We start from the raw sequence: 25,774 nt of genomic DNA on the forward strand, positions 1-25,774 counted from the left end.
AAAAACAAAGAGAATAAGAGTTGACAACGGAGGAGAGTTTAACTCAAAAAGATTTCAAAACTATTGTAATAATAAAGGTATTCGACTCGAATATACCACCCCGTATACCCCCCAGCAAAACGGGACATCAGAAAGGATGAACAGAAGCCTCTTAAATAAAGTACGGACAAAACTGGCAGAAACCAATTTACCAAAAAGTCTATGGAGTGAAGCTGTTACAGCATCAGCTTACGAAATAAACAGAAGTCCAACTAAAGCGCTCAATGACAAAACACCAGCCATGTTATGGCTAGGCAATAATGATTTAACAAGACTAAGGGTATTTGGCAGTCAGGCTTGGGCTGTCACATTACCGAAACCAGCAAAAATAGAGCCAAGAGCTAAGAAGTATATAATGGTTGGATATAGTGGCTCAGGGTACAGACTATATGACCCGAGAGAAAATAGAGTAATCATATCAACAGATGTGAAATTCAATGAAAAAGAAACCAAATTCAAAATAGACACAACAGAAAAGAAAGAAAACCAGTTTGTGCCTTATATAAATTATGAAGATGAAACGACAGAAATTATGGAAAATGATAAAGATAATAATATACTTGAGGAAATACATGAAGAAAACAATAATGACAATGAAAACGAGAATAATAATGAAAATGAAAATAATAATGACAATGAAAACAATAATGACAACGAAAATAACAGTGAAAACGAGAATAATAATGAAAATGAAAATAATAATGACAATGTAAATGAAAATAATGAAAACAATGATACCGTTGACAATGTAAATGAAAATAATGAAAACAATGATACCGTGACTGATATAGAAGATGATTCTTTCCATAGCATGCATGAACAAGATCCAACCACTACAAGATCTGGAAGACAAATAAACAAACCAAGCTATTTAAACGATTATGAAACTTATATGGCATATTGCTTAATTTGTAGTGAAGATCCTGTAAATTATGAAGAAGCAGTAAAAGATGATGGATGGAAAGAAGCAATCGGAAAAGAGATAAACTCATTAGAAAAGCTAACTGGAGAAGAAGAAGAAATAAAGAGAGTGAAGATGGAGCTCTATAAAGAATTTCAGGCCAAAGATATGGGATCAATTAATAAATTTCTCGGAATAGAAATAACACGAAATGAAAATGGAATAAAAATAAGTCAAAAGAAACATATTGAAAAAATGCTAGAAAAATTTAACATGACTGAATGTAATGGCGTAAAATCACCACTGGATAAAGACTTTCAAATGCACACAATAAAAAATGACAAAGATGTGATAGATGTTCCTTATCGGGAAATCATAGAAAGCCTAATGTTTTTGGCAACAGTGACCAGACCAGATATAAGTTATGCCGTATCATACTTAAGCCAATTCCTCGACAAACCAGACATACAATGTTGGAAACAAGCAAAAAGAATGTTAAGATACTTAAAAGAAACGAAGAATTTTGGTCTTAACTACAAGAAAAATGGAAATAAAATAGAAGCTTACACAGATGCCGATTGGGCAGGCCAGAAGATTGACAGAAAGAGCACAAGTGGAAGTGTAATTACTTACTGTGGCAATGTAATAGGATGGCACTCAAGGAAACAGAACTGTGTCTCCTTATCGACGGCAGAAGCTGAATACGTCGCGTTAGCCACCACATGCACAGAGGTAGTAAACATAAAAGGTCTAGCAAAGGATTTCGGTGAGTGCTTAACCCCTACTGTTTATGTAGACAACATGGGAGCCATTGCTATGTCAAGTAGCTACGAGAACAGCAAACGTGCAAAGCACATTGATATTAAATACCATTTTGTGAAGGATTTAGTAAAAAATAAAACAATATCTGTTCGCCATGTAGACTCATATAATAATGCTGCCGATATGTTTACAAAAATACTCTCTATACAAAAGTTTAATCACAATAGAGATTTGCTGAACATTTATTAATAACTATTGGTGCTCTTAGTGTTCTCAAATAATAATATTAGTGTTTTATAGATTGCAGAGTTGTGTTAATGAGAAACATTCGTTGTGTTTGTGTAACTAAGAATTGTTACTTAATTTAATTTTGTTTATGAAGTTATTTGAAATGCGATTAGAAATGTTTAACTCTGTACCACATTTTTAATCGAGGAGGAGTGTTGAGATATTAGTTTACGCTTGACACTATCTTCCTATTGTTCCAATTGTCTATTGTTGCTGTATGAAATAAAACGAATAACTGACATCTTGTCCAATGAAAATATTCCGCCTTTTATTCCCATTTAATTAATATAACAAAAATTAAAAGCTTCTGTTTCGTCAAAATTGAAGTTCTAAATGTGGTGATTTGATACAGTAAACACCTTTGCTCCAATTCTCCTCTCACTATTCCGGTCACGTTGCCGCCGGCCACGCTGCGTAATCAATTAAGTAGGTAATCACGTTTCGTTTAAATCACAAATCCTGCAATAAATGAATGAAATTCCAAATTTTCCACTCTTTTCCAGTTATTTAAGATAAAGGACAGTCAGAACGATAGAAAATCACATTTAATTAGATTTTTTGTTACAAAATTCATGTTTACAAGTTTTTTTCGCCGACTGTACTTTTCTATTAAAAAGCATAAAATTAGATCTGATGGCCTACCGTTCCACGAACCACGTTCGACGTGTTGCCTCCTTCTCGCACTTTCGTATGAATTTACAAGTGCGACAGAGAGGCAACGCGTCGAACGTGGTTCGCGGTAGGCCCTCTGGAATGTGGCATAATTTTGGTCTTATTTTGTATGCAGCATATAATATATTTAAATCATGGACCTAGAATACTAAGGACACAGTTTCGCTATAACCCAAATAGGATTCGATTATCCACCAATTTTCTATTATATACGCGTGATTATATACGCGATGCGTGGTCGAATGTTGCAAAAATTATACCGATCGAAAGAAAAAAGAGGCAGCATAAATTTTCATACATGAGTTAATCAATTAACACATTATCTTTCGTAAAATACGATATTAACCCATGAAGTTGTACCTAAAGTGGAGGGCGCTCTCACTTTTTTTGCCATACTAAATTGAACCTTATCCCCGGGCTAGAAAGGTGTTCGCACCAAACTAGAGAAAATGTATTCAATCCGCCTAGGTATACATTCGTGATACGCACACATTGAATCCTTCCGCCATTGCAGTGTCACAGCTGGTCGTCAGTTACGCGGCCTCTGTCAAATTGTTCCTCTATGGTTTAAATTATGAAGAAGGCCATTGAGTTTAGGCAAAGAGAATTGATTATAATATTTATAATACAGAGGTAAACTCTAAGAAAAAAACGAGCCCCTTAAACAGATGGCGCTATACTGCGCCATATGTTTTGCGGTCACTGAATTGTCAAACGTCAAATTGCCAAATGTAGGTATGAAGCTGCACAGCGCCATCTCGTTAACCTGTCAAATTTGGAGCACAAAATTGTCATAGAAATTGACAATACATTGCCAATTTTTGTTTGATATAGATTAGTCGTTTAAAGATAGACAGCTCCGGCGGTAAATGAGGAATACTTGCTAACTCAGGCATACCAAGACCGCAAAAGCTCTTAAATCCAGGGATTGTACAACCGGTTTTATTTAATAAAATAATAGAGTGGCTAGCCAAATATTGTTGACAGATATTTCCATGTGGTATCACCAATTATCTATGATTAGAAAAAAGCTAAAAGCCTGTGGTCAATTTATGTCATTCGTTCAAATTGTTCGCGGCTTATAAGGGGTTTATTTTAAGGGCCCTCCACACTCGTGCGCGAATCGAGGCGCGAAGCCGCGAACGCGAGTGTGGAGGGCCCTTGCGTCGATATCGCAGATTGTTCACGCCTTCGCGCATTATTCCCCGTTTTTTGTCGGTATTTGGCCCGCGTTAAAGGAGACGCGAAGCGCGAACTTGCAAGACTCCACACTCGCGATCGCTTCGCGCCGCGATTCGCTCACGAATCGGTTAATCTGAACTGTCATAACCTTCTATGGCGGCTACTTGGTTATATTGGGTGCGAACTAGATCAACCAAAAATCAATTTGACAGTTCCCAGTTTGAATCAGTGCCTTGCCGCAAACTAAATCCGATCAGCTGACGCTTCGGCGCCATCTTGCCCCGAACCAAACTGCGAAATCGCCGTGAAGTTGTGCGAGTGTGGAGTCTACGTCAACGTCACGGTATGTTCGCGCCGCGATTCACGCGCATAGTCTGGCTGGAGGGGGCTTTAAATAATATTAATAATGACTATACCGAGTGAGGTCTGGAATCTATTATTTAAGCTCATAAATAATTACGATAATGTGCGAAGTCGACGTGAAGCGTTCTATAACGAAAAACTGCTATGTTTACAAGTTGTAAACAATTTAGTAGGTTGGTGCTCTATTAATATTTTGATACTTTAAGTACTAGTTCTAACATTTGCCTATAACTTTGATTAAGTACGTGAATTGATTAATACTTACCTAAATCTCATGAACAGGACAGGAGGAAGTGTGTAAAGAAACGGATAAACTGGAAGTTCTGGAAAATATCAATAAAATCAAAACATTGGAACGTAACGAGTTACTGAACACTAATAATTAGAAGAAATCTGTGGAATGACTAGTCAGTAATAAATTGATATAAACATATATAATATCTTGGCGAAACATGTCTCTACATAATTTGTATGTCTTTGTACTTTACATGGAGGTAGAAATTACGTGAGCTGACTTTGAGTGCACGTCACCTTACGTGTGCACAGAGAATAAAAAATATTTTCTAGTATCAAAACTATAATTCCTACTACACATAGTGTGACCAGCCCTAGATTTTTTGAATTTCCCGCTGAAATATTGTCTAATATTTCAGTAATTAGTAGAATCAGGCGTTACTTTGCGGAAATCCATGCTAATTAAAACAAGAAATATTACTTTGCTAATCCGCGAGAAAATAACGTAGTCAATCAGTGCTAACCCGTACTGTACTGTAACCGTATGTACTTACTTGCGTATTTTTACATCCAAATTATGTTCCCACCCTCACACCGCAAAAATAAATACGCAAATAAATATAACAACCCACCACCAAAAGTACGAAAAAAAAGGAGCTTGTTGTCCAATGGCAAAATCGCTACTAGACATGAATACCTACCGTTACTGATTATACCGGTAATCAAAGCTGTAGTGTTCTGTAGTTGTTCAGTAAGTTCATTAGAATTGCTTCAAACAATCTAGACATACTTGTGGCTCTGAGTACACTATCCGCGTTCTCGAGTGCATTACAGCAAGGAGCAATTTAACTTAAAAGGAATCTTCTTGAATCTAGTTCGAGTGGTACGTATGTGTAGTATTTAATAGAAGTCCCATTAGAACTTAAAGTTTTTAAGTAACTCGCTTTTTAAACAATTGCAACATTGTAAAGATAGTTGTTTTTTTTTTTGATTCGGTTGAATGTTTTATGGTTCTTTTTATATTAATTGCCATAAAACTCCTTATTTTTAACCAATTTGGAGAGAGCCATTCTCAAATTATTTAACTGCGGTCAGACTCAACTCAATCAAACTTTTCATACATTTACTCGTAGTATGGTTTGACGGAGTTTAAACGCAAACAGAAATCTAGAGAACGACCCGAGTACGTGTACATTATTACAATGGCTGGGATACAGGGGGGACGGGGGGGGGGGGACACTTATAAATGTAGTTAATGTTAGTAAAGACGGAAGTGATTTCGCTAAATTGGATCGCAACACCCACAAGTTGACTTACGATTATGCAAACTACGTCACCTGATGTCACTATAAAAATGACACAATTTAAAGGCATGAATACAACATTAAGAAGGTTGCATATACTTCGTATGTCAAGACCTTTCTTTATTCATAATGTTGTTACATGGTTGTTACCTAACAACTGTTATTTATTGCCAGCACAAATATCGTAAACAGAGATAATGATTAATAGGAACTTATTATTTGTCTATTAATTTTAAAATGCAATGCAGAGCAGAGTAAAATCGGAACAAGCATTAAACACGAGTCAAAATCAAATAGGGAAATTTGAATCCCAATATTCTGAATATTACAAAACCTGGAGGTTTTAAGATGAGGACTTAACAGTGGTCAAGGCAATGCCGGGAGGTTTGGATAATGTCGAAGGTAAGGAAAATACCATCCATGGCGCTCATGCAGCGATGAAAACTTTACCTTTACCTGTAATTACTTTACCTCCGAAATATCTTAAATTCAAGTCTTGTTGGATGTTAAGGTCAAAGAAGAAACGCTCAGTTGAGAACTAGGCAAGTCAGTTATGTGCACATGAAAGAGTTCAAGGTCAGACTGAGACACAAGTTACAGAAGACAAAGCTCAGCTTTGTACACAAAGATGAACAAAGGTAAAAAGAAGAACAATTCCAAAGGGAATCAGAAGCTGCAAGTACTTACAATACCTAGTCTATTACTATCTTGTATACCCAATTGAAAGCAATAAACATATACTTTCTTTAGATATTATAAACTATGTCATTTTAAACCTTTTCTACATAATATTAGGTCTACTCGGGTGGCTTGCGAGTCAATATTTTGTTTGGTATCTTGTAAACAAAAAATTATTAAAGTTACAAGAAATCAAACAAAAAATTTACTTGTAAACCGCCCAAGTTGATCTATTATATTATTATGTAGGACGAAAGTACCTACACACATGGATGCATATGTAGATTTGGATCCAAATAAGAGATAGCGCTTCGAAATTAGTTTCCTTAAAATGCTTCAAGAGGGCTCTCTTTACCTATATACTTACTTTACTCTTTGCGGGATATACTTAAGTAATTGCCAAGTGTTTCAAGGAGGATTTATATCCCGGCCGAGGTAAATACAACACAATTACCACCAGTACCGTAAAACCACCCAACTACAGTCCAAAGCTCCCAACTATGGTCCACAAATAAACTCAATTTTTCTCGTTCAGGTGTGTTTACTATATTTTTGTAGTTCTAAGGCAAAGTATGTTTATAAATGGAAGGTAAAACTAGGAGTAAACCAAAAGGAACATTGGTATAGATACTTAATTTCCTTTTGAACTTGTGGACCATAGTTACAGTATTGGACTATAGTTGGGTAGTTTTACGACTTTTACGGTATATAATAACCTAAAATTTCAATGTTTGTACAGTCGTCATCAGTTATATCGGATTGGCCAAGGTGTTCACAAATATCTAAACCAACACTTTAAAATAGCCACCTTGAAAATAGAGGCGTGCTTAGATATTTGTGAGCGCCTTGGCCGCTCCAATATATCTGATGGTGCCTGTACGACGCGGCACGTGATGCACTATACGTCGCGGATTGACGTGGCTAGTATTATTAAAATTTAAATATTTTGCTTTGTTTCAATGTATAGTGCAAGCTATTGTCGACAAGTTGGCAAGCCTTCAGGGTTCTTGTTTAATCTTGTAAGGATTTTTGTGAGCTTGTTATGAATACGTATGAAATTTACTTGCACAAATATTTTTATGGCACCATACAGGATGCCGTGCCGTTTATACCTGTTCCTACTCCTCTACTGTTATCTGTCAGTTATACATTTATGAACACCAATATAAGAACATACATAAAAGGTTTGAAGAAAAGTCTTTATTGTCTATTCCTCATAACAGCACTTGTGCTTTAAAATCGCTATAACGTTACTGCGATGAATGGCTACCAACCTAACATTATCAAAATTAAAATAGTTTCAATCTAAGTGCATTGCTGCCAACTTACAAATTAATCATTTGGTTGCATAGTAGAAACTATTGCTTCATAAATAAGTCAGAAACACGCATGTGACATCCGTAATATAGCAACACCCATAGACTACGAAGACGCTGCTTGTTAGTCTCCATAGGCTACTGTGGCCAAAATTGAGAAAAAAATAGCCAAAAATTTAATTTAGTAGAGAGCAATTACCAGGGTCTCATGAGTTACGAGAACCAGACTTAAACCAGATCCGCACTTATCCTAACATACCTTACAGAAGATTACACTTATACAGAAAATTTTGTAGGTAGAAATTCCTAGCCTAATCTAATTTGATCAACAAGTACACTCACTCTTAAACAACTCGGAGAGATGTTAGCTCACCCGTTTATTATTTAATTATTAATATGCTGATATCTGGCTGGTATATATAATTATTCTAACTTCCACGTGTACACACATGTAGAAAATAAAATCCAAGATTTATTCGTGTTATCTAATTAGCTATAATGATATCAATGTAGGAAATAAGAGACGCCTAATTAATAAAATACGTTTGCTTAATTATTCGTTACGCCTTCAAAGGCCAAGAGCATTAGGAGGGACAAAAACGTTGCGGAGTCATTAACAACGAATTTTCTATAACGTGACGCGAAAATTCATGATACCTTCTCGTACTCGTTAAGGTACTAGTCGCGTAAGTCTCAGTACGATTTTAGCATTATTCAATCTTAAACCATCTTATTAAATTAGAAAATTTGAATTCGTACTCAATTTGAATTAGTAAGTTCCTAGTTTTGAGAGGAATGTAAACTCAAATAAAAAGGGTACAATGCCTCAAGGGCCTATTTTAGATATAAGCTAGTTATAGTAATCATCTGTATATATCCATTATGTATATTGTTATTGTCAATAAATACAATTCCAATAAGAAGCTCACTCAAGTACTGAAAACTTATAGGATTACATTAATATTTTTATTTATTTTGCCATAGGATGGGATTGGGATGTTTTTATTTTGCCATAACTTGTTTCACACAGCGATTTAAGATTTCCCGCCATACAAAAAGTTTTAGAATATGAAAAACCCTTTCAAAGTCAAAGTCAAATCTTTCAAATGACATATGGCTTGTCATTATTGGTTTTTAGGCCAGATTCCATATGAATCTGGGCATCCTTTGCATATTATCCACAAGAGAGGCAAAGTAATTTGATGCATTTTAAGTTATTTCCTCATTTTGCTAGTAGTTTTTTTTAAATACATAATTTACTAAAAAAAATATTATACACTGGTAACTCTATAGACAAAAAAGTGTAATGAGAGAAGACTGTCTTTTAATAATTGACTTCTGATTGATGATTTTAAATGACAAATTTTGATAACGTATTTGATACGTAATGAATTACAGTTAGTATTTTCCTTGAGTTGGTGTAGTGATAAAAATTGAATTTCACTCGGGAGCACAGTTTGTTGAACCCCTTGCCTTGAAACCCTCGCAACGCTCAAGATTCCACATTTTGAACCAGTCGCCATGCTCATGTTAGGACGAGGGGTTAAGCAACAACTTTGTCCCATTTAAAATCAAACAACTATTAAGATTAAATTAGGTAAGTAGGTATTTGATATCAAATAAATCTAATAATTTATCGCGCTAAATTGTTGCTGCGAATATAATTGATCATCCCGATTTTATTATTAAACTTTCAAACTAACAGGGTCCTTATTAGACTGACAAATAAATAAAAATGACTGCTTTTAAAAACGATGTTCAATGAAAGAAAAATTGAATATCTACATGCTCATATTGTTTATGTTGACCTAAATATCTAGTGCATTAAAGTTATCAATACTCGCTGGACTTAATTTAACTTTAAACGGTACTGTAAGTAACTTTCGTTGTCAGAGATAATTATCATGGTAATAGGTATTAATTCTTTCAGCCATTCATTCAGAGACTTGTACGAGCATTTAGCAAAAGCATTTTGTGATATAAACGGGTTCTATGTGCAAGCAACAATGCTAAAAATAATATGTTTATTAAGTATCGGCGTTAATGCAAAAGTTAACCCCCACGGTCCTACTGTGGTTAGTGATTTCTCTAGTTGTGTTAGTGAAATAATTGACAAAAACTTTGCCCAATCTGGACTTCTCTTTTTCGTGGACACTTTTAACGTGAGCACACCTGTAGCTGGAATAAGAAATGGTATCATTAAATCTGTGCATAAAAAATTAAAATACTCCGTAAAAATTGCTATACCTACAAAGAAAGATAAAGGGATATGCGTAAACAATGACAAAACAGCCATAGAAATCAGTGTTAAATCGCGCATGGATCATTTTGAAGCTACATCTCTAGCTGATTACTTCATTTTAATCATAGAAGACTATAAGGACTTCAGTTATATCGCAAGTAGACTTATTAGAGCTATAAGTTGGAATCCAAGAGCCTTATTCATTTTGGTATATTTCTCAATATCCAATTCTGACGATCAAAACATCAGACATGCCGAAGACATGCTATTTTGCCTTTTTAAAGTTAATGTAATAAATGCCGTTGTGATTATACCAGAAGTTAATAATGTCCGGAGGGCAAATATTTATAGTTGGCGGCCTTATGCACCGCCAAAATATTGTGGACACTACAATGAATCAATAAGAAATAGACTGATCGTGGAAAACGTCTGCGAACGTGGCAAAATAAAATACGCAAAAAAGATTTTCGAATCAAAAATTCCAAGTGACATGATGGGGTGCAGTTTGAAAGTCCTTGCTCTAGAACGACAGCCCTTTATAAGTCATAATCCTTTGGATCCTAATATTGAAAGTTTATTGATTAATCAGGTAGCAAAACGTTACAATCTTTCTTTACGTTACGAAATCCTGAATTCATTTCGCGGAGAGAAGTTATTTGATGGAGACTGGACCGGAGCTCTGAAAGAACTGACTTACAAAAAAGGTCACCTACTTTTAGGAGGCATTTTTCCCGACGACGAAGTTCATGAAGATTTTGAGTGCAGTTCTAATTACTTAGCCGATTCCTACACCTGGGTTGTTCCACGAGCGTTACCTAAACCAGCCTGGCTAGCCCTTTTTGTGATATTTCAAAAAACTGTATGGTTGACAGTTATAACTTGTTTTGTCTTTATTGCTTTAAGTTGGATGGTGCTGGCTAAACTAAGCAAGGATCCAACTTACAGAACCAATCTGGACCATTATTTTATTAACACGTGGCTCAGTAATTTGGGCTTTTGTGCATTTTCACGACCAATTACAAATAGTTTGCGTTTATTTTTTGTCTTTATAAACATTTATTGCATTTTATTACTAACTGCTTATCAAACGAAATTAATTGATGTCTTAACAAACCCAAGTTTCGAATATCAGATATCAACCGTCGAGGAATTGGTTGAAAGTGGCTTAAAATTTGGCGGTTCTGAAGAATTGCATGATATTTTTGAGAATTCAACTGATTCTATTGATAATTATTTTTTGGACGGGTGGATCGATATTGCCGATATAAGGGATGCCCTGAGAGATGTGGCAATCCACCGGAACTTCTCTCTCATGTGCAGTCGCTTGGAACTGGCGTATGTGTCAGCTATAATACCGGAGCTGAGTGATCAATTTGGAAAGTATATGTATTATGCTTTCCCAACGAACGTCTTTACTGTCCCTTTGGAAGCTGTATCTATGAAAGGTTTTCCATTTATGAAAGAATTTTCTAGAACTTTAACACATTTTGAACAGCATGGCGTTAATAACGGAGTGATAGTATACTTTGGTGGTTATTTGTTAAGGCAGCGAGCTCTACTCTTGAACAAATTTAAAATAGAACACAACAGTAGAGACCCTCTATCCATTCAAACTCTACAAGGTGGATATTTAGCCCTTATGTTTGGATCCGTATGTGGTACATTTGTATTCATAGTGGAAATTATACTTAATACAAAATTTGTAAAAAAACTTAAAATTCTATAAGAAATCTGTTTATACGGTGATTGTTTATTTAAAAATCAAACTTCCTACATTTTTAAACAAACGTATATTCATGATGTGCATAAATTACAAAACCATCGTCACAACGCTATTTTTTAACTGTACAATTATTTATAATGCATGCTTAATTTATACTTATTATTACATCCTTATATCTAAAGACTAGCAACTACGTGGATGGAATTATAACGAAATCTTAAATTTTATCTTAAGAAGTAAGTAATCTGTACTTCATTGCCATATACATTTAACCTAATATTTGTCTAATTTACATTGTTACCCAACCATTTGCTATCGACCAATGTTAGATATATGGATATCATTTATATTGTATAAGGGTTTTCTTTTTTTTACTCATTTTCTGAATCCAGATCACTATTGACGGTACAATATTTGCAGTTATATAATAATGTAGACCTCGCTACAAAAAAATACATGTTATAGCTTAGAGATTGAGAAAAGCTCGCAAGAATTTTAAGTTTCGTTTCGATTTCATTCAAGACACTTTTTTTCAATTTAATTACACTTCACATGTTATACAATTTTAACATAATTTACTTAAATTTATATAAAAATAACAGATTTTAACCCATTTTACCACAGCACAACACAATGTTTGGTTCCATAAAGGATTTATGTCGTAAACTTGGCGCTGTTAAGGAGAGTTTAACCACAACCATTAAATATGTAGAAAAAATATATTTGTTAATGTGGACGCTAATGGACGCACTTTATGCGTAAAAAGGTCTCGAAATTGCAGAAAAAACGAAATGGACGTCATGCAAAGGATACCTCGACACAGGAACGATGGTTATCGTCAATGAAGATGCTGTGCTACTTTAAAAAAAAGGAGTCTCGGATGTATCTGCGTGTAACAGGTCGAGGAATCATCAGAAATGCCTTTAATAAATTCTTTGCTTTTACAATAGACAACGACCCTGTTGAAAGCCAGGATTTTCAACGCCGGGTGCATGTTAAGGAACCCTAACCTAAGAGACCTTCTAGGGCAGTGCACCACGCGGGGAAGGTAGCTTCATGTCTCTCTTTGCCGTTAGATGTTAACATGCGCACAAATATACTTACTTAGGCCATTTTTTAAAACTCAAAGTCAGTGTAGTAAAACCTGCAGGTTATGAAGTTATTTGTAGAAACTGCATGTTATATATATATGTATTAAAATTATTCGAAAGTTAATTTGCATAGGTACGTTATTAAATCATCCAGTCATCTATGAAACACCTAACATTCAAAAACCAAAGAGCAATTGAGGCCAGAATCTTCATTAACAACACCATCTTCATTTTATTTAGTTACCTACACTTAGTTGCTTTTATAATCAACAAGAAAGTTTATTTAGAACTGAACGCTTTACAGCCAAGCTTATCTCAACGACATGCAGCATAAAAACGCCCCAGTTAATTTCCATAACATTATCATAATTGGTTTCGCTTATTCACACAGTTCCAAATTTAAATTGCTAAAGTTTCTCTCCGTCCAAATGTTGCACATTATAGTATGAATGGTCGGGGAACCTCTCGAGTTCGATGTAGTCAGTTTCTGTGCACAGTAGCCGTTCGAGCATGGAGACGACTTCCTTGAAGTCGGGCCGGGAGGAGGCTTCGGCCTCCCAGCAGTAATACATGATGTTGTAGAGCTCCCGGCGACAATGCTCTGGTTTTTCGAGGCGGTGACCTTCACGGACCTGAAAAAAGCTTAATAAGTTTAATAGCTCAAATAGGTACATGTAGGTTTTAGTGACAAAAAATATTTAGGCATTCTACTGCGTTTTATCGTATTCGAGTTGCATAACTTGTTCAAAGTTTATTTCATTTAGCTGATTAAAAAAAGATGAAAACTGGTTTCCCTGATCATTTCTGCTAAGCCTAAAAAGGCAGTAAATTTACGTTAAAACATTAATCACAGAAAGTGCCCCAATTAAAGGCATCATATCGCCATACTAGCTGTATAGAAAAGTGGATCAGTCGGTGCTCTAACATACATTCACTTTTCTACGATATGTATAAAAATATAAAAATGTCCAACAAAAACAAACGACGACATATACACCGTGTTTTGTTTAAAAACTCCTTTAATTTCAAGGGTTCATTCCTTAGCTTAAATTGCATTAAGTTCTCAAAGAGACCGGTATTTTAACTTAATTCTGAAAACCACCAATTATCTCTTACGAGCGTGTATACTCGCCTTAGGGCCTATATACGTTTTGATAAGTATTTATAGTCCGTTTTTTAGCATTAGAAAGAAAGTAAAAGATTATGACGTGTATTTTTATTGACACTCTAGAAAAATAAATCATATACAATCATTTACATTCCTTTGCTTTCATACGTAATAGTTACTGATTTTTAAAAAGTGTTTTCAATAAAAAAACATCTCAAGATTGTTTACCTTTTTTCTAATGTTAACAAAACGAACTAGGTATATAAGTTCATACATTTGCTGCTAAACGCAAATACTATTCAGGACTTTCAATGTTTGAAATGACTTTAATATGTTATGTATGTGTATGTAATTTTCGATTGTTTGGTTGAGTTGATAATGCCTATGTTATAACACGCCATATATGCAGCATGTAATGAAAGAAAAAAATACAATAAAAGACCGATTCTTCGCTCTGATTTGTTTCATCTTCTGTATTTTTACCAAGTTGCGATTGTTTTTACCTTTCTCATGACATCACCCGCTGATAGTCCAGGGTACGGCGTTGATCCAAGTGTGACAATCTCCCACAGAAGAACACCGAAGCTCCAGATATCAGATTTTACACTAAATATGTCATCGTACAGCGATTCAGGAGCCATCCACCTGAAATTATATTATATTCATTTACTTATGAAACTGCAGTGTTTGGTTAGCTTTACTTTCTGAAGAACCACTGCTTGATATTGCTCGACGACGTCTAGGTATTTACGTCACTTGGCTAGGTTAAGCAGTGATATTACTATGCATATAATCCGGAGTCCAAAGGAAAAAGCAAATAATGTAAACAAATACTCGTATCGTTACCGACATATTATTAACTAAATAAATAAAATAAATATTATAGGACAATATACCACACATTGATTAAGTCCCACGGTAAGCTGAATAAGGCTTGTGTTGTAGGAACTTAGACAATGATATATATGATATATAAATATTCATAAATATTTAAATACATAGAAAACACCCATGACTCAGGAACAAATACAAACAAAAAACACTCTTTGATATTTTACAAATTGAACACATATCAGTGAAAGAATAAGGATCAAAGTCAAATGGCGTTACAATAGTTTTAATTATGTGTCGAAAGATGGCAGTAAATTTACGTCGCTACAAAGTTTTCTTTGACAATACCCCTCTATTTCAAATTCTCTTTGATATCAGTAAGCCAGAGCATACGATGCTCACAATTTGTTTTAGATTCGTTACGCTTAACCAACATAAGGTTTTTATAAAACTATCTATGAATTAAGTTGTGAGATTTTTTTGTAGAATTTATAATTGAAATGCATATGCACGTTATCAGAACAGATCCGCAGCGGAAGGTAGTCGGATATTCGGCGCTCAAAAGCTTATCCTCATGCATGTACAGATTTTCGTCTTTAGGGTAAGTCCTGATGAAGTGCAATTTCCGTGCTGTTTCAGCGAATAGTTTGTTCAAATACGGTATTCATTAATGTCTTTATGCTTTCTGAGACATTTTATTAATATGCATATTTTAAGCGATATTTTGTAGTCATGTGGACAATAGGTTCATCCATTAATTACATCACACGTTTAGGGGGGGGGGGGAGTGAAGAAAATTTGATATGTTGTGTCAATGGGGAGGAGTCACAACATTTATGACGTCACTTTAACTTCGCAAGTACCTATCCCAACATTTTTTAAATTTTGTTTATTCACCGTAAGTTTTTGGAACGATAATCGTTTGTATTCTTTAAAATTTTTCTTTCCTAATCAGTTTTGGGTTGTAAAATTCCTAATATTTTTTTATCAAAATTATTTTGATATAAGTAATATTCATACTACCTAATTCGATTTGCCGATTTCGTTGACAACAAAATTTCCAAAAATGAGACGCATACCTGGTTGCCAAATGTGACCAAGTGTGGCAAGGAGGGGAGGGGGTTAAAAACCCTAGAAATTCGTGTGAAGTAATTAATGAATGACCTCTATTGTCGAACCGTGTCGTTTGTGTGACAAGTTTCCCCTAATACTCTGCTAAATATCGTTGCTACCGTTCGAGAATTTTATCAATTATAATTAATAAATATTGTACAGAAACAGCTAAATTATTTGCCACTATAATATGTCAATATATTTTGACGACCGGTCTGGTCTAGTGGCATTTCTTCAATCAAAAACGTCAATTTTGACTCTGACAGATCAGTATCATATTAGAAACAGGCGGAGTAACTAAAACCAGGGGGGGCGAAACTTAGAAATGTGGTGAACATAAGTAAAGATGGCGGTAATTTTTATTAATGGGATCCGATAACCTTCTTCTGCGTAAAGTTGATTACCGATTGTGACAACTACGTCACCAGATGTCACTATAAAATTGGTACAATTTACAGTCATGAATACAACATTAAGAAGGTTGCATATACCCTGTATGTCAAGACCTAGGTATCTTTATTCATAATGTTGTTACCTAGCAACTGTTTAGTGTTAAAAAAATGTAAACAGAGATACGATTGATATGAAGTTACAATTTTAAAGTGCAGAAGCAGAACAGAGCAGAGTAAAATCGGAGCAAGCATTAAACACGAGTCAAATTTAAATAGGAAAATTCGAATACCTATTGGTTCTAATGCTACAAAACCTGGAGGTTTACTATTTTAACAGTGTTCAAGGCAATGCCAGGACGTTTAGATATTTTCGAAGGTAAGAAGAAAATACTATCCTTGTTAGCGCTCAAGCAGCGATGAAAACTAGCGATGATTATTTTAATTTTATTTACGACAAACATGTCCGGCTGACATGGCTGACACTCTGCCAAGATTTGAGCAATTTGATTCCGCTAAATTAGACGAGATAGAGTGCATCTATTGATATAAATGCGTAGACAAGACATACGTCCTATGCCTGAAATTCATTAGTACAAGAAGGATCCGAACTATGATATCATTACTCATGTATTTATTATAAAGAATAACTGGAGCGAATTGTTTACGGAGCTAGGGAGCGAGACGAAATTACCAGGAATTCTCTCCTTATGTGCACTTTACCTGTTCTTACTTTACCTCCGGAATATCTTGAATTCAAGTCCAGTAATGCAGCTTTGAACACAAAGATGAATAAAGGTAAAAAGAAGAACAATTCAAGTACTTCAACACCCTGTCTATTACTATCTTATATACCAAATTGGAAGCAATAAACATATACTTGCTTTATTATAAAGTACGTCTTTTTTTGGATTCCATTCTTTCAAAACTTTTCTACTTGGACGGCTTATAAGTTAATATTTTGTTTGATATCTTGTAAACAAAAAAAAAACTATTAAAGTTACAAGAAATCAAACAAAAAATTAACTTTTAAACCGCCCAAGTAGACCTAATATCATGTAGTACGAAAGTACCTACACATATGGATGCATATGTAGATGTGCACGCTCACATACATACATAGCTAGTTTCGGATACAAAATAGAGATAGCGCTTCGAAATTAGTTTCCTTAAAATGCTTCAAGAGGGCTCTCTTTTCCTATACCTATGCTTACTTTACTCTTTGGCTAAAACTCAAATTGCCCCATTAATGAACATTAAAATGTATGGTGCGTTACCGTATAGGCAGGCGGCCATCGCTCTTCCTCTCGTACACGTGCGTGCCGGCCACGTCGCGCGCGAACCCGAAGTCGGCCACTTTGCACATGCGCTCCTCTGTGATCAGCACGTTCCTCGCTGCAAGGTCCCGGTGGATTATCTGTGGGACAAAACAAAGTCAAGTGCTGGTCCAGTTATCTCATTATCGCCCTCGCACATATATAAAATTTATATATATTGTGCGTTTTCAACCAATAGGGTACTTATTGTCGGTTATTAAAAGACGCTATTTCCATAAAGCTCTAATTTAAAATTAATCTTATCGACAACCGACTATGGGGTACCTTTTAGTTGAAAACATCACAGTTATTTTACTTTTATTGCACAAAAGAAAACTTCTCAGTACAAAAGACGGACCTTTATGCCATAAGGCGTTCTGTACAAGTCAACCATAAGTATCAGCCTATATTCGACGGACAGGCTTCCTTTCATACGCGGGACGGCCTGGGCTATAGAGGAAACTACTCCATGCTGACCCAATGCGGGTGAAATCCCCCGCATACAACTTTTGATGTTTTCGCGGTTGTATGTATGCACGTGCTTTTGATTTTTTCCTCGGGATGTTTTCCTTCACCGGAAAGCTAGTGGTAAATATCAAATGATGAATGACTCTAGTAGTCTGATCTGCAGATTGGTTTCCATTTTATAGCAATCCGCCGGCCGCCGATCGTAAAAACCGCCAGATCATGAAATTCCTATGGATATGATGAAACGCCGCCATTTCATGATTTGATTAAATTTTACCCAGATATATCATTAAATGTGCCTTATAAATAATGCGGCAGATCGAAGAGAGCAATATATTCGTCGTTATTTCTAGCTAAATAGTTACCAGGCACACCGTAAGATACTTGCATATTGATGTTAGCTGTGTTTACTGCATGAAATATGTAGCATCACTAAAAAAACAATATCGAACCCATAATGATGAAGTTATTAAGAAGAGGAATGCATTTGTTATGAAATATATTAAGTTTCGTTTGACAGTTTTGTTGTAAGGTTATTTCTACCAATAAGAATATTTTTATATTTTATTAATGGGTCATTCTACTTTTTACTGCACTTTTTTTGTCCCGAAAAGCAAGTATTTGATTTTTATATTTGTAAATTATGTATTTTAATTAAATATCAGTATAAAGCACATTTTTTTACCACACTAACGATACATTGGAACCAAGGTAAAAAATATTTTATCTATTTTTTATAGGTAACAAATTTGTCATTATGAGTAAAATAGCAGGGACGATAACAAAGTTGTATGTTTGCATACTCCAAGCTTTAAATTCTAAAAATAAGAATAAGAATAAGAAACCATTTATAACCACACAAAATACAATGTTTCACTTAAAAAAATAATAATAGGCATGCGCGGCAAAAGGAACGGACTCAGCGTACGCTGCGTCAGCCATTTTATTACAAATTGATTGCGCAGCGCTGATTTTCAGTCCGTCCCCTTCACTGAACCACATTGATATAACATGCAGGTTAATGGATTTTTTGTTTTATGACCAGAGATAGCTTGTGTATACAATTATAGTACGAAAAAAAAATTAAGAATTTTTTATTACAAGTGAATATTTAATATTTTAATTTGGTATTTACTTGATATTGACAACTGGTTACAATAAAATAAGGCAAGGGTCAAATATATATGTAGGTTGTGGTTGAATAAAGATTTTATCTATCTAAATATTGAAGCCTATTCTGTGCTTATGATAAGCTATTTAGTAGCTAGTGTAAATTAAAACGCATTACGAAAACTAACGCGTAAAATTTCAAGATTTTTTGAAATCGCAAAAACTTGCAGTAAAAAGTAGAATAACTCTAATTTAATAAGAAAAAGTAAATATTATCAATTGTTTTCATTGGCTGAAACTTTAGAGTCTTTGGACGCACTACTTTTTATATGCCTAAACGTCAAACTATGAGGCTTGTAGGAGTTGTACGATATATATTGAGGATGATCACTAGTCAAACTATGAAATATTAATTAGGACTAAATTAGGATAGTTTTTTCTAGAAATTGGATGTTTATACGTATATCATAAACAGACACCATTTTTCAATATAATAATTACAAGTGAAAAACAAAACAAACACACAAACTGCCATACAAAGTTACTTTCTCGTTTCTGATGTTAGATTGGATGTCGTCAGCACGAGGAATGAGGAATCCAGTTAACTTAGGTCTTATTATTAGCTACTCATTTACGTTCTTCCATTTAAATAGTACAATATACTTCAGCCCAGTTTCAATTTAAACATGCAAATTGGATCTTTCAATTGGAATTGAACGGAGAGAAGAAAATTGCTAACAAATCGAGTGGATACTGCCGATTGTATATGCAAAATATATTTTCACCACACCAACTGGTAAATGCCATATTGATTGTTCAAAAACTAATGAGAACGTTGCATTTTATCCATATGTGATTACTTTGAATCAGATGCAAATTTTGAGTTGTTTCCTTATGTTAGCTGGTATTATTGACTTTTAAATGATGATTTTGAATGTTACATTTCCATTTGGATTTGATTTGATTCGATTTTGTATTGTATTTCATAGTTACTATTTTCCTCGCGTTGGTGTGGTGATTTATTTTGTGTTTCACTCGGAGGCAACGTTTGTTGTCGTACCTTGACACCCTCGCAACGCTGAAGATTCCACTTCCCGAACCGCTCGCTACGCTCGTGGATCAATTTTGAAATATTTCGCTTGCTCGGGTATCAATATTAGCACGAGCGGTTAAACAACAATTTTGCCCCCTTGTAGCACAGTTTTCAAATTGGCTTTAATGCAGAGTGTCAAACCGTCCTTTTAATTCAATGTTCGCAAAATCTCAAATCTCAACTTATTTACAATATTAAATGTTAACATCAGTAGGTAGTTAAATAAAAAGTCTCATTATTATTTAATTAATAGAATCAGGCGTTACTGGTTCTGGTTTGAGTCAGTTGTCGGGTGTCAGACCGTCAACATCTCCAGTATCTCCTGAGGATGCCTCGTAGAGAGGCGAAACACGTGTCGAGTTTTGTACTTTTGGTGGTGGGTTGTTATATTTATTTGCGTATTTTTTTTTGCGGTGGGAGGGTGGGAATATTAATTGCATGTAAAAATACGCAAGTAAGTATAACGGGTTAGCACTGTTTGACTAACATGTTATTTTCTCGCGGATTAGCAAAGTAATATTAAATTGCTTGCTTTCATTATTATTTATTAATAAAAGCTTCTACAAAGTTAAACAATGTATTTTCAAAGGTAATAAGAGTACATAAACAAATCATTGGTCTTTGAGCAATTGAGACGTGAAATAATTTTTCGAATTAAACATGGTAAATTTAAAGCAATAATTAAAACGTAATATTGTTAGTGTTGGATTTATTAATTATATTTAATTGCTGGTAACTACTACGTGTACAGGTTAAAATACGTTGTAGTAGGTAGGTAGCCAAAATTATCTGGCATTCAAGTAAAATTCACGGCGTTATTCTTGCATATTGCATAACTAAGTGATATTAAGTAGTCACTTATTATCGGCGAATAAAATAGAATTTTAAAACACGCTTTTAAATATTATTAAACTTGCTCCTAAACAGATATATGTTAATAAGATGAAAATTATTTGAATACATTTTCTTTTTTAAATTGCATATTTTTATATTAAAATAGTTGGACACGAAGTTTTTTAAATTTAAACATATCCGTAGTTCTCAAGATTGTGACTTGATTAATAGCGCAGTTTTGAAAACACGAGAATAAAAAATAACCACGCTTTCTATCCATTTAGAAATACGCACACAAAAATAAACGAAAATAAAGTTAGCTACATGAAGAATGATGGAAACGCATACTACGGCGTCGTTAGGTTGACAGTGATCGTAAGTAATGTGGTACTTTAAGCTTTCGAATTAGGAGCATTCCAATAATATGAATATACGAACGGCTAGATAAAACTAGATTCTTCATTGAACCCCTGTTAAAACAGATCGACATTTTTAACGAACCCGTTACCTTTTGAATTTTCTTACTATTTTGATTATTTATCAAGGTTACAACTGGCATCATCGTCACAATACAGTAAGTAGACTTACCCCTTTTGAGCTGAGGAAATCCATGCCGCGGGCCACCTGGTAGGCGAAGTGGGTGAGGTCTCGTGAGGTCAAGAATTGGCTTCCGGCGTGAGTGTTACCGTAGTGTCGTTCGGCTCGAGAGTCGCGCAGAAACTGTTGGAGTTTCCCGAGGCTAACAAACTCCATTATTACCAGGGTTGGTTCCTGGTAAAAGAATTGAAATAGAAATATTAGTCTGCGTTTTTCACTTGTCTGCCTGAGTATTGGCCATTAAATGAATGAAATGACGTCGTCAAAAGGCTTCCAGCATCAGTTATTCTTATTTGTGGTTATTCATAGTCCTGTGCCCTGAATATGTTGTTATCGTGATATATACCAAAATGAAAGAACTGAAGGAGGGGAAGGGTGAAGAGCACCCTAAACCAGCTAACGTGTATGAGGAATGTTATGAAAGTGAAGAAAGCGAAAGAGGCATGTCAGGATCGTAGCAAGTGGAAATCCGTGGTCTCTACCTACCCCTCCCTTCGGGAAATAAGCGTCATTATATGTATTATGTGTACCAAAGTATATCCACTAGTGCAGAAGTAAACTAAAATATGGTAATTTATATATATTTTGTGATGAGTCAGGTTAGGGGCCCATTTCTCGAACGGTATTAGTCTAATATTATTAATGTGTTGCCATCAGTGTTGGCCGAACGTTAATTACAATTGACCATTAACCATTACAAATTGAACCTTAAACCGTAATGGTTATTGGTCAATTGCATTGACGTTTCCGCCAACACTGGTTGCCACGGTAACCCATACGACTTAACAGTACGTGGACTAATAATATTAGTTTAATACCGTTCGAAAAATGGGCCCTAGGAGCTGAATAGTGTAAAGAAAATAATATTAAGACTTAAAAAATATGAGACCATTTAGACATGACTTTATTTCAATTAGACAATAGAAGCAGTTTATGAACTAAACATATTTTAGACAAAATATAATTTTAAGAAAAATTACTGATATAGAAATTGTTTTATCAATAGATAATATAAATTATTGCAGCAGTAAGTAAATGACTTATCAAGATTGCTCGGCAACGGCTGTCCTACTAGGAACATTTATTTCCAATGAAAACTAAATCCTTCTTATGAGCTCGAAGCTGATAAGCTCTCGGGTTCAGTTGAACTAAATCGATTCTTTAATATAAGATTATTGGATCTAATTGATGTTTATCATGGCCTTTCGTTGCAACTTTTATATCGTTCAAATTGAAACTGATGTACAATTTTTTGAGCAATTGAGTGGTATTATTTATAGAATTCTTTTTTTTTTAAGAGGTGAGTAGTTTATCTGCCTCTCTTTTAATTATAATAGTAAGGTATAATATCCAAAATAAGGAAGAGTAATCTTAATCTGCCAGTAATTTATAATAAATAGTTTTTAATTCTGACGTATATATGTAAAAAAATGATTGAATAGGTATGAGCCATGTAAGGGCGACCGATAGCTGGCGCGGGTGCACGGAGACGGAGAGACGCATGCACGCGGGTGCCATCGTAGGTAAAATCTGCCGCATACTTCCGCGCCAGTTAGTGACTAGCGTTGCTCATACTATTTCTCGTTAACCCGCCCAACCGCTCCGTGCAAAGTTGCAAACGCGCCAGCTACCAGACGCCCTAAATATTTTAAAGTTACATGAAATCATAAAATGTAAAACATTACGTAGTAATCTCATGAATAGTACTTTATACCACGCCCACATCTGTCAGTTTTAATTCGTTTTTATTCTGGACTTTGGGACTTAGGACTTTGGGAATTAGGACTTTGGGGCTTAGGACTTTAGGACGTAGGGCTTTGAGGCTTGCGAGTTTAGGACTTAGGACTTTGGGACTTAGTACTTTGGGACTTAGGACTTTGGGACTTCGGACTTGGAGCTCCGTAGGTGCAATGGATTTGATTCAGTGCTCTCTCTCATTGTAGCCTTTACCTTGATGCATTCCTGGATTCTGAGGTCCTTACCTTTTCAGTGCAGCAACCTATAAGCCTGACAACGTTGGGGTGGGTACCGAGGTTCTTCATCACAATTAGCTCCTGCACGAGGTCTGTCTTCTCCTTCTCAGACGCATTCTCTTTCAGCGTCTTCACTGCCACTGTCTGCTCGCCTTTTTTACCTGTAAATTATGTAACAGTTAACATGAAAAGGAGTATATGGTGAGTTAAATTGGGGCCTAATTCACCAACTTGACAATTTACACCTAGCTGACACTGACTAGCCTAGGTTCCTATACATTTCTGGATCGGTGAATTGTCAATATCAGACGACAATTATCAGAGTGGTGACACAAGGGCCTGGAGATATTACTAAGCTGAGGTTGTTTTCAGCAGACGCTGCAATAAGACACTAACGTAAGCTACAAAAATAAATCTTCTTCTTCTTCTTAGCCCTTTTCAATCTTAGAGATGTAGGACTCCTTAAATTTTTGCCATTCTGGTCTGGTCTATTTTGCGCTCTATGTACCAATTTCAATCCAGCTGTTTTTGCTTTTGATATTGTCATACCAACGCATTTTTGGCTTCCCTGCTGGGAGCGACTCTTCCCAAGGTCTCCACTCTATCAGTCTCTTGCAATATGAGCCATATTTTCGAGCCACACGCCCAGACCACTCCCATTACACTACACAAATATATTTGGTAAAAAATACTTAATTTAACCAGGAAAAATAAATTTCTACTCAAAACATATGTCTGTCGAATGGATCCAGAACAAAATGAATAACGTGTGAAGACTTTCCTTCAGACTAATCGATAAAAACGACTAGCGCGAGCATTATGCACTGCGGACCGATTTGAACTGCATGTTATAACCACCGCATAATAAAAGCCAAATTATATGACTAACATCTAGATTTCAATTTTTGAAAAAAAATTCACTCGGTCAACTACATGAATAATCTCGCATAAATATACCTATGACAAGTTCCAATGATACGGGACTGAGTTTTATTACACCTGCTTCGTTTGAAAGACAATCAAGTCTATTTAAATAAATTTGAGTGGTTGGTGCACTAAATGATCATAACAACGTTTCGCATGTGTAAGTTGGAAACGCGCAACGGTATTATTCCTGTATAATAATAGCTTGGATAACAATGCCTGTTAACATCCAAAATTGCTCTATTAGAGTGAAAATTTACAAGTTCTCTTCTCTCGTAGGTAGTTGTACCGCAATAATGATTATAAAACTATTATATAGCGGTAAAAAACGCATAATTAAGCTAAAAATAGTCCGTCTACAGTTCTAATGTATTTTATTTTAACAAAGTAACAACATTTAAACTACAGGCCGTCAAAGGAACTCCCTAAATAGAAAGTTATACTCGTAATATATTTATATGGAAGCACCACACCCGTGACTGAATCTAGGTAGGCAACTACTAAGTATTTTTTTTTTATAAATACTAGGTTGTTCTGTGAATAATACTAGGTTTTGTAGTCTGAGGTATCTGAGATTAATTAAATTTCATAACTATTAATATTCAATAGATTTTTAGTCCAGCAATAAATTCAGATACAAAGTTAATTGTCCATATTATTGAATTAAGCATTATTTACTTAATAAAAGGACTAATGACGAATAAAAAATGCCTGATTATTCTATGTTATCATCCCTCGCTTTAATACATACGTGCCTTTTAAGGAGCAAGCGAGTAGGGCCTAAGTAATATACGTACCAATTTATGTGAAAATATGACATTTGTTATTTTTTTCAAGGTTGCCAATATTAGTAGGAATTTTAATGCTTTTCTCATCTGCATACAGATCAAAGGAAGGTGCCACTTCCTTGTAATTAAAACAAAGTCGTGCGATACTTAATAAAATAAATGACAATCATAACAAATTAAAAAAATATTGACACAGAATGCACATTTCATTAAGTTCTAATTCTTGTCAGCCAGAATTAAAGTAACATTACATCACATTAGCAACTGTGAAGGTTTTGACAATACTGTCATCCTATGGACACACAAATAAAAGTGATTTGAAAAAAGTGATCCGTTTTCGTGAAAACACGTGCCCAAGTGTAACAAAATACCGTATTCGACGCTTCAGTCTGCCTAGCCTAGCCTCATACCTATTAGGAGACGAAACTCCTACTC

The 25,774-nt window shown here is 35.0% G+C and overlaps 2 protein-coding genes across 5 annotated transcripts in view; one reads left to right on the top strand and one right to left on the bottom strand.

Annotated features, from left to right (window-relative positions):
- The first annotated feature begins 7,353 nt into the window (after positions 1-7,353).
- On the top strand, positions 7,354-11,707 carry LOC133520488 (uncharacterized). Its single transcript, XM_061854923.1, has one exon. The coding sequence runs from the start codon at positions 9,644-9,646 to the stop codon at positions 11,705-11,707; it is 2,064 nt and encodes a 687-aa protein (XP_061710907.1). The 5' UTR covers positions 7,354-9,643.
- Positions 11,708-11,756: 49 nt separating this feature from the next.
- The window catches only part of LOC133520489 (tyrosine kinase receptor Cad96Ca-like), a 105,560-nt gene continuing 91,542 nt past the window's right edge, over positions 11,757-25,774 (bottom strand). For all 4 annotated transcript variants that reach the window (XM_061854928.1, XM_061854925.1, XM_061854927.1 and 1 more), the window contains 5 exons: positions 23,637-23,788; positions 21,646-21,828; positions 17,514-17,653; positions 14,407-14,548; positions 11,757-13,427 (listed from right to left, as the gene is read on the bottom strand). In XM_061854928.1, coding sequence (XP_061710912.1) covers positions 13,203-13,427; positions 14,407-14,548; positions 17,514-17,653; positions 21,646-21,828; positions 23,637-23,788 — 842 coding nt within the window. In that variant the 3' untranslated portion in view covers positions 11,757-13,202. The remainder of the gene's footprint in view (positions 13,428-14,406; positions 14,549-17,513; positions 17,654-21,645; positions 21,829-23,636; positions 23,789-25,774) is intronic.

The sequence above is a fragment of the Cydia pomonella genome, chromosome 8, assembly GCF_033807575.1.
Source record: "Cydia pomonella isolate Wapato2018A chromosome 8, ilCydPomo1, whole genome shotgun sequence".
NCBI lineage: Eukaryota > Metazoa > Arthropoda > Insecta > Lepidoptera > Tortricidae > Cydia > Cydia pomonella.